We start from the raw sequence: 13,634 nt of genomic DNA, 5'->3' as shown, positions 1-13,634 counted from the left end.
ATTTTCTGAAGAAATTTTATTGATATAACTTAGAAGTATAGTATATATATTAGATATATAAATATATATAATACAGAAAAGAACGTAAACCAGAATTGTATATAGCTCAATGTATTTTTCCAAAGTTAACATACCTGTGTAACTAGTCTCCAGATCAATAAAAGAAAATTCCTCAAATCCCATAACTCCCTCCTGCCACCTCTCTGTTCAGTTTCTGCTCACACTTCCTCAACTGTAGCCACATTCCTGCTTTCTAATGCCAAAGATTAGGTTACATATGTTTCCTATTGTTTTGGTTATATTATCCTTATAATTGTCTTACTATCTCAAAAGACTTTCTAAAATTTTCATTTACATTAACATTCTTATTTTTAAAATGCTTTTGTGATTTCTGATTATTCATATCAAAACTTTTGAACTTTAATTATGACTATATAAATTACTAAAATACATTTTATACAAATACATAAATATGTATATCTAAGTTTCTATTATACAATATGCATGGAAGAATAGAGTATATATTCTGTTTTTGGCTGGCCTCTTTTGCTGAATATTATGCTCTTGTTTCATCTGGTTTATTCCATATACTTATAGTTCATTTGTTCTTATTGTTGCATGGTATTCCATTGTATACTATACTTCATCCAGTCTCCTTTTGATGGACATTTAAATGTTTGGGTTGTTTTTAGTTTTTAGTTAGTACCAAATAGTGGTTCTGTCATCATTCTTGTACATGTATTTTGGTTAATGTGTGTAAGCATTTTTGTTGGGTGCATACCTAGGAGTGAAACTGTTGGGTCTAATTGTGCGTATATGTTCAGTTTTCCTAAACATTGTTAAAAGAGTTTCCAAAGTTATCATACCAATTTACACTCACATAAATATTTGATAATTGTTTATTCTCCTTAGCCAACTTTTGATATTGTCTTTTTTTTTAAAAAAAAAAAAGAAAAGAAAAATTTAAGCTTTTTTGGTGAGTGTGTAGTGTGGTTTTACTTTGCATTTTTCTGAGGACTAAGCTGAACACCTTTTTAATGTTTAATGGTCATTTAGATATACCTTCTTTTGTGATTTAACAGCTGCAGTCTGTTTTCTTTAGGGTTTGCTGCCTTTTTCTTATTGATTTATGAAAATTCTTTATATATTGTGAATAAAGAAACTGTGAATTATATGTCTTGTAGATATCTTCTAGCATTTAGCAACTGACCCTTGCAGTTGCAATAAACATTGCTGATTGAAAGGTCAGCTTTCCCTGTTGCAGTGTCACCTTTGACATAAGTTCAGGTGGTTGTGTATTTAAGGATCTCTTATGGATGCCTCTAGCCCTATAGTAGAGGTGCACACAAAGTGCTGTGGGAGGGGATGCCTGGGTGGCTTAGTGATTTAGCGCCTGCCTTTGGCCCAGAGCATGATCCTAGAGTCTTGGGATTGGGTCCCACATCGGGCTCCCTGCATGGAGCTTGCTTTTTTCTTCTGCCTGTGTCTCTGTCCCCACCCCCCACCCCCGTGTCTCTCATGAATTAAATAAATAAAATCTTAAAAAAAAAAAAAGCGCTGTGGGACAACAGAAGAGATAGTAAGTAGAACGGCTTTGCGTATCACAGACTTGCAAAGGAGATAGTACTTGAGCTGGCTCTAGGATGGGTAGGAACTTGTCAGGTTGACAATAAATAGAAGGGTATTCTAAGCAGAGGAAACTTGATGTATTAATACCCATAAGTATGAATATAAGTATGTTGGGGAAATTATAACTGATATGAAGGGTAAATGTGGGATAATATTAAAGGATAGGGATTAAAAGAATAGGATCAATCCAGACCATAAAAAGCTTTGGCCAGGCAAGGAGTCTGAACTTCATTTATCTCATGTAATGGACCTCAGAGTTTGATTTAAACAAGGGCTGATGAAACATTTTTGTTTCAGGACCATGTAAAGATAAAATAGGCAGGACCTCTGATACTCACCTGAACTTTGTGTCTGAAGAGCAATTGATGAGGATTCCTGAATTGCTAGCAGTTGTTATTTTTATATTTTATATCATGGAATGTTTTTATCCACCAAAAACTTCTGTTTGGTTACATATTCTAAAGAGTAAAATTACCTTATGCTGTATGTAACATGAGCACATTGTTATTTAACATTCATCAGTGTATAATAAAGTAAAAATATAGTGCCAACTCGATTTTGGTATTATAGGTTATGGTCCTCATAGTTTTGCATCACTGCCTAAGACATTTTTATTTAAATAGCTTTGCCATTTGATTACCTCGTTTTAAGTGTTCTTTGGCTATCGATTTTTATCAAAGATTAGTGCTTAAGATAAATTTTGGGGTTATTTAATGTTCAGATTGAGATGAACAATATGATATATTCACATAATTCTTAAAACTGTCCCTTATGAGCTATCTTTTTCAGTCTGCACTAAATTAAGGAAAACAGTGCCCTCTAATGAATATTAAGTGATGGAGTTTTTATTGTGGTTGAGTATTCCTACCCAACTTCCTTGGTTTTTGATCTAAAGTGGTTTATAGATTTCAGATTAATTATACCAGCTATGTTTTGGTTTCTACTAATGCACTCTTTTCATTATTCATCTGCCTTGCTAAACTAAACCATGGTCTCTTGTGAAGTATATTAGAAAATTATTCTTCACTACCTTAGGTTTAGGTATGAAGGGGGAAGGGCTAGAGAATGGATAGAAAGGGGATGGGAAAAGAAATATATCCTTCACCTGTGTTAGAGCTCATGTTTCCGTGGATAATATACTTTTTTTTTTTTGAGGTTTATTTATTTTAGAGTGAGAGTGCACACGCTCATACAAGCGGGAGGTAGGGCAGAGGGAAGGCGAAAGAATCTCAGGCAGACTCAGTGCTACACAGAGATCATGACCTGAACCAAAATGAAGTCGGATGCTTAAGCCACTGAGCCACCCAGGCATCTCTAGATAATAAACTCTTTATCTAAAAAAATAAAATGAAAAAATAAAAAAAAAAAAAAATAAAAAATAAAAAAATAAAAAAATAAAAAAATAAAATGTTTTCAATATAAAATATAAAATTTTAACCTTGTCTTTCTAAAACTATAAAACTTGGTTTTTGCTTATTCATTAGTAATATATAACAATATAATAATAACATAAATCCTTTGCATAGGAATTAAGAAACCAATCACAATTCATTTCTGGTGAAAGAGACTTACAATAGGATTAATTGGTTCTTCTATAAATTTATGATGATCATTATTGACCTCAAATGAAACCTGTTTTTCTTGGCTATCCTGTATTGTCTTTCTCTGTTTAATTCTTCCCCTCTCACTCTGCGCAGATGATCTCTCTGTGTGATAAAGAAGAGAGAAGCCATTAACTAGAAACCTCCTTGTATTTTTTAATAACAAGCATGCAAATTTATCTATGCCCGTACTCATTCTGATCTTTCCTTCTTTTAATATTGAGAAATTGTCTTTCTTCTATCCCATCTCAGAATGCTTGAGAATATTTTTGTCATCCTGGTCCATTCATATATGTTTAGTCTCTTTCTTGACTAAATTCTTCCTATTTTTATTTAATAAACTTTTTACTTTAGAATAGTTTTAGACTTATTTTCTATAAATTTCTTTAAATTTTTCTAATTTAAAAGATAATATTGAGTTCCCATACACATATCCAGTTACCACTATTAACATTTTTCATTACTTTAGTGTATTATAACTAAGGAAATCAGCATCTTGTACATTATTACTACTCCACACTATTCATTTCCCTAGCGTCCTTTTTTTGTCCCAGGATCCCATTTAGGACACCACATTACATTTAGTTATTATATCTCATATTAAAGATACTGGTTATTGAATTGATGAAGTGCTATATAATATTACTAATGGTTGATTAGAAATGAAATGTTCTAACTCTTAACATTGAAACATTAGATTAGTGGAAAGCCCACATACCAATAGTCAAGATTCGTTAGAGCATTGATTCACTTAGAATGATAGCATGCTCACTGGAAGTTCCGTGAGCCTGTTAAGTGCAGCTCTAGTAGACTGAAAGTCTATATATGAAAATTTGCCTCATTATATTGTAATTAATAGGTTTTACACACTTACAGAATCTACTTGTTCCTAACAGCAAGTTGGATTATTCAGTCATGGCTTGAGCAGTATTATATGTACTCCTTTCTTCTTTTTCTTTTTTTTTTTAAAAGATTTTATTTATGTATTCATGAGAGACACACAGAGGCAGAGACATAGGCAGAGGGAGAAGCAGACTCCCCATGGGGACCCCGATGTGGAACTCAATCCCAGGACCCCGGGATCACACCCTGAGCCAAAGGCAGACACTCAACCACCCAGACACCCCTCCTTTCATATTCCTAAGAGTAGGTGAGAAAGTAGTGTATCAAGTCCTGATGTCCCTTAGAGATAGTAAATATATTACGGAGTATGGAAGTGAGGCTTAAAATCCACTCACAATTTAGTTTACTTTTGTCATATTATGTACAGAATTAAGATAGTATCATACTGATAACAGCAATTTTTGGAAGACAAAATTACCAAGTGGAATAAAAGTTCTCAATCTGTTTTCTGTCCCAGACAATTCTTTCTTTTCTTTTCTTTTTCTTTTTCTTTTTCCTTTTCTTTTTCTTTTTCTTTTCTTTTTTTTTTTTTTTTAAGATTTTATTTATTCATGAGAGGCACAGAGAGAGAGAGAGGTAGAGACATAGGCAGAGGGAGAAGTGGGCTCTCTGCAGGGAGTCTGAAGCAGGACTCGATCCCAGGACCCCAGGATTATGACCCAAGCCAAAGGCAGACGCTCAACCACTGAGCCACCCAGGTGCCCCTGCCCAGGACATTTCTGTTAGTCATGCTAACTCCATAATGGGAAATGGGTATTCGAAAAAAAATCTCCCTTCGTTCCCTGTGTTTATTATGTATGCTTTGACTTTTAGGATGGCATGTATAGAACATTGGTTTTTAACCTCAGACTGCATTGCTAGCATGTTAATACGAAGGAGGGACTTGTGATGAGCACTTGTAGATAAATTATATGTAAGTGATGAATCGCTAAATTCTCCTGAAGCCAATATTACACTATATGTTAACTAGAATTTAAATAAAAACTTGAAAAAAAATCTTTAGGATTATGATACAGTGATTATGTTGGTAGAGCCAGAGTAATCCAGAAACCTCCCATAATGTTCAATACCACTTACAGGGTACGGTGAATTACAGGAAGGCTATTAAAAATTATAATTTATTTTGGATTTAAAAAAATTTTCATGTGGTTAGGCTTTAAGAGTCATCTGAATAGGAATTTGATTGGGGCTGCCAAAAAAAGCCAGGTATTCTCTTGGAGCAATGAAATAACAGAAAAAATTATCTTCATTTGTTTGGAAAGTAGAATTAAGGAAGTTTTTATATTTTATTAAAATATAAAGTTGGTGTATTTGGGTGCCTCAGTTGCATAAGCATCTGACTCTTGATTTTGTCTCAAGTCATGATCTTGGGATTGTGAGATTGAGCTCCAAGTTGGGTTCTGAGCTCAGCAGGGAGTGTGCCTGAGGTCCTCTCCCTCCCTCTTCCTCTCCCTCCCCTCCCCCCTTCTTGCTTGCACGCTTTCTCTGAAATAAATAAATCCTTAAAAAATAAAATATAAAGCTTAGTGTTCAATTCCTTTAGCTATTTCTGCTTTTACAAAACTTTTAAAATATTGTAAAATAATCTAATGGTGGAACTTAGTCTAGATTGTGAACGCATGAAAGCGGGAATCCTTTCTGTCTTCACTATATCCCCAGTACCTAAAATTGTACTTGGTAAATGAATAAATGAGCTTTGTCCTCTGTCCTCTGAATAATTTCTGTAGGAGAACATGTCAACAAGCTAGTCATTATATCTATTGTTAATCTTGTCATGTTCAGCAGATAAAAATGCAAGCAAATTTTTCTAAAAATTCCATTTAAAGATTCAGTAAGTAATATTTAGATATAATTATTAAAGCCTTAAGGCTGGAAATTATTAAATGAGGTGGTTACAGTTTATTCTGGCAAATAATTCACTAGTATAACTATGCCTTTTTTCTGAATTCTCTGCCTGCCTGCCTGATGAAATTCAATAATGCTCTTTATCATATAGATTGATTATTCAAATTTAAATTCAACTTAATAGTACAACATTGCCTTTGTTTTAAAAAACAAACTTTCAGCATATTTTAATGATCTCACTAAATGTCATTCTCTGAAGAATGAGTTTGTTATGTTAATATTTGATCATCCCTTATATACTTCATATGTTACAGTAATCTCTGTAACATTTTTATCTTTACAATCTTGAATTTTTGGTCTACTTACATACTCTTTAAAGCAAATATCAGCATTTTTATCATAGCCACTGAACCATTGGCCAAAATATATTTGGGGTTTTAAGGGAGTACCAATATTTATTTACTTAAGATAAAAAAATGAATAAGAAAATTTCCCAACTCCTGAAAAGAAAAAGTTTCTAGCTCACGGTCATATTTTTCTTTGTGGTTCTCATTATTATAGATAATATTTTTTTCAGGGACTTCATTGTTTTGTTTATATTAGTTTCCATTTATTATCAATATATTATTTTCCCCTTCATTTAAGATATGACACTAGACTTAAAATTCATGGCAAAAGTGCAGTAGTTCCATATTTGTGAGTTTAATGAATTCTAGAGATAGGTATAAGAAAAGTAACACATTCTACCATAGTTGATGTGACCCTGGCAATTAGTGTTTTTTCAAAGTAGTTATTTAAGATCCTGTCTAAATAAGCTGTAAACAAAACATACATACACTAAAAGATTATTTAGGATCAGGGTATTTGCCACATTTTCCCTATTAAAGTTAAAAGACTTGGGGCAGCCTGGGTGGCTCAGCGGTTTAGCGCTGCCGTCAGCCCAGGGCCTGGTCTTGGAGACCCGGGATTGAGTCTCACGTCGGGCTCCTGCATGGAGCCTGCTTCTCCCTCTGCCTGTGTCTCTGCCTCTCTCTCTGTGTGTCTTTCATGAATAAATAAATAAAATCTTTAAAAAAACAAATTCCATTTGTACTTGGAAAGTGTTATCTATTGTGAATACTACTTTATTATTCTGCATAGTTACTGATAATAGAAAGCAAGGATTTAGTACCTCTGAGTCACATATAAGACAGAGCACATGGGTAGATGGTGTGTGATGGTTCCAGAATCTCATTTTTTAAGTAAAATTGTTTGAAAGTACCACATAGTGCGAAAAGTCTTAAAGAGTGCAAAAAGAAATTTGAGAGTCATCTGTTATTTGATCATAGTCATCCACCTATGATTAAAGCTTTTATTAGTTTAGCAAAATTGAATTAAGTACTATACAGTTTTCCTCATGGCTTTTAACATGATGTAAGTCATTGTAACAAAAGGATAAAAACAATATGTCAACTATACTAAAAACAATAAAATTTAATTTGAGAAAAAGATACCATTCTATTTGAGGGATTTGTGCCGTTTTTGGCCTTTCAAATTTGGCAAGTGACTTTAAGTCAAATTGTCGAGTATTATTTTTATTTTATTCAACACCTCTGGAAAAATTGCATATTTGAGCCTTCAGAATTGGACTAAAACATAGTATTTAAGGATCCATTATTATTTATACAACTTTGAGAGCTGAGATCATGTATAAAAGAACATTGTTTCCTTTCATTGGCTATTCATTTAAGGGCATGAGCACAGCTCTCAATGAGAATCGAATCTCTTTAAATATTGCCTTTTTCACTATGTACGAAGGAGTATGAAAAAGTACAAGAAGGCAATTTTAAGAAAATTCTTACTCGCCTCTATTTGTTAACCTTTTTTTTTTTTGTCACTGCTCTCTCAATCCCTAAGTTTTCATCTTTATATTTTTTTCTTTTTTCTTAAATCTTTAGTGTTGAGGTTTTTTGGTTTTAGTTTTTAAATATTGTTTCTGTTATATATTTGAATGTATTCCATCTACCTCATTTATTGACTCCATACAAAATGAGGCACATAAGCTCAAGGTTTAAAAGCAGTGGTTTTGAGAACTCACTTTTAAAGACTTTTTAGGGCCGGCCTGGGTGGCTCAGCGGTTTAAGTGCCTGCCTTCTGCCCAGGGCATGATCCTGGAGTCCCAGGATCGAGTCCCAGGATCGAGTCCCACGTCCGACTCCCTGCATGGAGCCTGCTTCTACCTCTGTGTGTGTGTGTGTGTGTGTGTGTGTGTGTGTGTGTGTGTGTCTATCATGAATAAGTAAATAAAATCTTTAAAAAATAAATAAACAAAGACTTTTTGGGGGGTTGTCTTGGGTTGTCAGATTTAGATTTACTGCTTCTGTGTTAGTTTCCTGAGCCATAATGGAGTATGACTTGCAATGGTCTTTTTCATTACATTTTGGTTAGAAAACCTGAAACAAATAATATTTTGTTGTTTGCAGGCCTTCCAAGGGAAGTCAAAGATTGGTAAAGGAAAGTATGTAGGAAAATTACTTATTTTGCAGTTTTGCTAAAAAGAAAATCATGTAATTGTCTTTTGTAAAATTCTTTAGTATCTTAAAATGACTGTGGTGTCTTAAAAATCTCAGGGACTTAAAGTAAAAAATTTTTTTCATAGCAGAATGTTAACCAATCTATATAAAAAGATGGTTTGGCAGTTTTAATTGTGAACTTTGATATTTTTGAACCTTTGAATGTTCTAACATTGGGTGTATTTTAAAACTTGACAGATGTTCAACAATTTAATTATAATCAGATTTATCTATTTCAAGACACTCTTCAGAGTGAGAACGTTTCAGAAATTGAGGAAGAGGGGTACCTGGTTGGCTCAGTTGGTAGGGGATGCAACTCTTGATGTCAGAGTCATAAATTCAAGCCCTATGTTGAGTGTGGAGCTTACCTTAAAAGAAATAATAAAATAAAGTGTACTCCTTTAAGAAAAGGAATAATGTTTAAAAAGAGAAATTGAAGAAGAGATGGATTGAAATTTTAAGAACACTAAACTTATAATTGTTTGCTTTCAGTCAGAAATTGGGTTTGGAAAAATGGAAACTTATATCAAGTTGGAAAAGCTTGGAGAGGTAAGCAAATACTTTTTTCAAAAATATAACACACCTTCTTTTTCTTGTTACCTAAACTCCACAATTCACAGTTTTTACCAACCTAGAAAAAAAAACGTAAGCACCATTGTCTAAAAGACTGTATCTTATACTGAAAAGGTAACAGAATGTTAGAAGGAAAAAAACTTTGAAGTCTTGAAAATATGCTATCAATTTAAAAGGAAATGTTTTTTTTTTTTTTAGCTTATAATCTTTTATTTGAAGCATAAAATGTTATGCTTTCTTGGTAACAAAATAGGCATCTCTCTGTTAGCCTCCTTGGTAGTCTGTTGTCTGTGCTGTCATGTGGGAAATTGCATGAGTTCAAACCTGCAAAAAATAAAAATTTGTCTCTAAAGATGAAAACATATCTCAAAAAAAAAAAAAAAAAAGAAAACATATCTCATTGAAGGCTTAGGAAATTTTTGGCTAAAAAGACCTTGGTTTTCTTGAGCCTGCTACTGAACTAATTTTGCACTTGATCTTAGCCAAAAGGCCAAGAAGTGATGTGACTAATTTTAAGGTGGTCTTCTGCCCAGGGTGAAAAAGGGCCAGCCAGAAAACAATGGAATTAGCTATTAGGAAAGCCTTAAGAGAATTTGAGGGCTATCTTAGCAGTGATAGAAGAAATCTCCTGTAGAATATATTTGTTGTTTAAAGAAGAGTAAATGTACATAAATTCTGAAAAGTCTGAGAACTGATAAAAATTTTTCATATTTAACAATGTCAGTTATATTTTCAGTTTTCAGTTAATATGGTCAGTTAGTGGCCTCAGAGTTCCCATATCACTGCAGGCAAAGCACCTTTGATTCTGAAGCTACTGATCCAGTTAATCTGATTCAGAGTACAAAAAGTAGATTAAATATTCTCCCTGAGTTTTCATACTTTGAGGCACTCTGTAGGGTTATAAGAATATGGAGGCTCTGCATATGGTACTGAAAGTCCTCTTAGCTATAAGAAAACCAAGACTAATCATTGTAGAGTTTTGCTTGCAAAATGGACTTTTAACATATGCTTACAAATTAGGAATTTAGGTCTCTTTATTATATAGATGCTGTAGATAGACTCTTAGGATATTTTGATGTGTCTTTCAAAAATATATTTTATAGGGTACATATGCAACAGTATATAAAGGAAGAAGTAAATTGACAGAGAATTTGGTGGCATTGAAAGAGATCCGGTTGGAACATGAGGAAGGTGCACCCTGCACAGCTATAAGAGAAGGTAAAATTTGATCTTCGTGAGCAAAATGTATACAGAGTTTATATAGAATGTTTTAAAACCAAAGCTGCATAATAAGAGTTTATATTTTAATAAGTAAAAGAGCTCAGATAAAGATGACTGGGAGATATATTTAGACCTTAAAGCTAATATTTAAAGTCAAAATATTTAACAGAATTAATTATATTATTGTATAGGTTACAGTGAAATACTATGAAGTCATTAAAAATTACTGTCATTGATAAATATTTGACTTTGGGAAATGTTATATACTATCTATGGGGAAAAGTAAACTATAAATTGATACGTACAGAATAACATGATACCATTTTTTTTTTAAAGTTAGATTATCCAGAAAATGACTTGAAGCAAGTCATAAGCAATTTGGAGGAAAAAGATAAGTTAATACTTGAGATAAAAACAGAAGATGTTGTGGAGAAAGTTACTGTAAACATTGGGGACAATTTTAAGTATGAAAAACAAACCCAAATCTATAAAAGAAAAATTATTAGATTAAAATCTATGCTGCAGATCCTGTTGGTGCATTTTTGTTTTACACTTAAGAGAATCTTTTTTTTTTTTTTTTTAAGATTTTATTTATTCATAGAGACACAGCTAGAGAGAGAGAGGCAGAGACACAGGCAGAGGGAGAAGCAGGCACCATGCAAGGAGCCTGATGTGGGACTCGATCCCAGGTCTCCAGGATCACACCCTGGGCTACAGGCGGTGCCAAACCGCTGCGCCACTGGGGCTGCCCTACACTTAAGAGAATCTTAAACTCAGGTCATGATTAAACTTCAGGTTTTTTATAGTCTGGCTACCACAGACTGAATAATTGACTTTCTTTTCTTTTTTGCAGTTTCACTATTAAAGGATTTAAAACATGCAAATATAGTAACCTTACATGACATTGTTCATACAGATAAGTCTTTGACTCTGGTGTTTGAGTATCTGGTAAGCATTTAACAAAAATTGAGTTATTTACTTTTGCTATAATAAAACGTAGGAAATTAAGGCTCCAGGGCATTGCTGTTTAGTTATTGGTATTTAATTAAATTATGTGTTGTGCATTCAGTATCTTAAGAAAACAAACAGCAAAAACCACTTTTAAAAATTAGATACTATTAAGAAATCAGCCATGTCTTCTGAGAAGTATGTATCACCTAGTTAAAGTACTGTATTTTTTCAGGATAAAGACCTAAAACAGTACATGGATGACTGTGGAAACATCATGAGCATGCACAATGTAAAGGTATGTTTTAGTATGTGTTCTTAAATAGCCCTTATATTTTTCAAACATAGAATGCAACAGGAATAGATAGAAATAGTAATTTTAGAGTTTTCAAAACATATAAATATGTAGAGTGTAGAAACTTCTGCTTAGAATTTTAGGCCTATTGTTCAGCTCCTGCCCTGGCTTATTCTTAATGTCCTAATGGTCTGTTTTTCATGTACAAGTAAACTGAAGGTACATTCTTGAATCCTCTGTACTTGAGGCTCTTTTTGTCAACTCCAGAGAAACAAAAACCTTCTGTGTTGCACATCCCTTTTTCTACCAAAATGCACAAAAAAGGTCTACCATTAACTTATAGGAATTGCTTTTTTCAGAGAGTCATTCAGAGCTCTACAGTGCTAATTCTCTTTTCTGAATCATAGCAGATTTCGAAGGCTGAGTAGGAGGTGCAGAAAGTAAAGTACCCAGAGGGTGGGTGATAGAAGCTGGTTTAGGTTATTTTTATAGCACATAATTCGCCAGAGCTATGCAGTACCAATCTCTTTGACACCTTAGAATTTTTATAAAACCACTAATTCCAATGCCTTATTTTAAAGACACTGTCCCAGATCAGGTTTTTTGGGTGGCTGGGGGGTAGATGTTGTTTAGTTGTTTTGCCAGAAAAGCATAATCAACTTGTAAGTCTTAGGAGGCCTGTAAGCTTATAAGGATATATTTATTTTAAATAAATTTCTATAAATAGGGATTATTACTATGCAGACAAAATTTCATTCCACTGTATTTTCAGTTTTTATTTTCATAGAAATTGTCAGACTAGAAAAGTAGGTGGATGCTTCAAATAGAATAATAAATTGTAAAATTTAGAGAACAACTGTATAAGGAAAGCTTTGTACTTAAGGATGTGGGTTTTTTTTCTTTGACTATTTTGGCCAGTTACTTTTTGTTTACCATAACATGCTTACCAAAGTATATCTTATTATTTTTAAGACTAATTTCTATTCATTTGTTTCTGTAGCTGTTTTTATACCAAATTCTACGTGGTTTGGCATATTGCCACAGAAGAAAGGTATTGCACCGAGACTTGAAACCACAGAACCTACTCATTAATGAAAAAGGAGAATTAAAGCTAGCAGATTTTGGTATGGAATGTATGAGATATTTATAAATAGTTCCAAGTGGTTATATTTATAAGAGCAACTGTTGACACTGTGTGATTGCTTTTACATGAGTTTGGAATTTTCTCTGTAGCCCAAACTTTGGTGGGTAAGTTATGTTCATGAATGCTAAAAGGTACCAGTTCTCAGATATGGTCTTTAGACCCCTAAGCATCCTGAGACTCTTTCAGGGCATCTCCAAAGGTGTATAATATTAAAATTATACTAAATGTTGCTTTCCTTTTTGACTGTGTTAATATTTGCAGTGATGGTCCAGAAGCACTCAGGGGTAAAGCTACTGGTGCCTTAGCATATATCAAGGCAGATTGTACTTAGTGGTCATTGTGTTCTGTACCACTATATACTTGGAAGGAAAAAAGTGTCAGTTACATATAAAAAGGTATTTGATGAAGCAGTAAAATTTATTAATTTTATTAAATCTCCATCTTTATATGTCTTTTTAGTATTTTATGTGATAAAATGAGTATACATAAAACATATTTGCTGTACATGGAAATACTATGGTTATCTCAAGGAATAGTGCTTGTGTGACTACTAAACTTTTTTTCAAGGAACATCATTTTTACTTGAAAAAAATGATGAACAAACTATAGGTACTCAGATATATTTGGCACAGGTTTTCTTGTAAATGAAGTGAGCCTATCACTTCAAGGAAAACAACTGAAAGTATTTCTTGCCAATAGGAAAGTATGAATTTTCAAGAAAAAAATTAGATTTTGGAAATTTGAATCTGCTACTTTGAGCTTAATATTTTCCCCATACTTAAATATTTAAAAGATTTTACTGATGAGATCATTGGTGATATTAACAAATATGATTTTTAAAAATGTGCTCAGAAGTCTGTAAACATTTGGAATATATGTATAACTTAGAGAATCAATATTTTCCAAAATAACTAGTATTTACA

The 13,634-nt window shown here is 33.0% G+C and overlaps 1 protein-coding gene across 2 annotated transcripts in view; it reads left to right on the top strand.

Moving 5' to 3' along the window:
- Positions 1–13,634, top strand: part of CDK17 (cyclin dependent kinase 17) — a 109,979-nt gene that overhangs the window by 79,432 nt on the left and 16,913 nt on the right. For both annotated transcript variants that reach the window (XM_038558706.1, XM_038558705.1), the window contains exons 6-10: positions 9,023–9,079; positions 10,207–10,321; positions 11,178–11,272; positions 11,508–11,570; positions 12,568–12,691. In XM_038558706.1, coding sequence (XP_038414634.1) covers positions 9,023–9,079; positions 10,207–10,321; positions 11,178–11,272; positions 11,508–11,570; positions 12,568–12,691 — 454 coding nt within the window. The remainder of the gene's footprint in view (positions 1–9,022; positions 9,080–10,206; positions 10,322–11,177; positions 11,273–11,507; positions 11,571–12,567; positions 12,692–13,634) is intronic.

The sequence above is a fragment of the Canis lupus genome, chromosome 15 (assembly GCF_011100685.1).
Source record: "Canis lupus familiaris isolate Mischka breed German Shepherd chromosome 15, alternate assembly UU_Cfam_GSD_1.0, whole genome shotgun sequence".
In the NCBI taxonomy this organism is placed as follows: Eukaryota; Metazoa; Chordata; class Mammalia; order Carnivora; family Canidae; genus Canis; species Canis lupus.
This window is presented reverse-complemented; position numbering and strand designations above follow the sequence as displayed.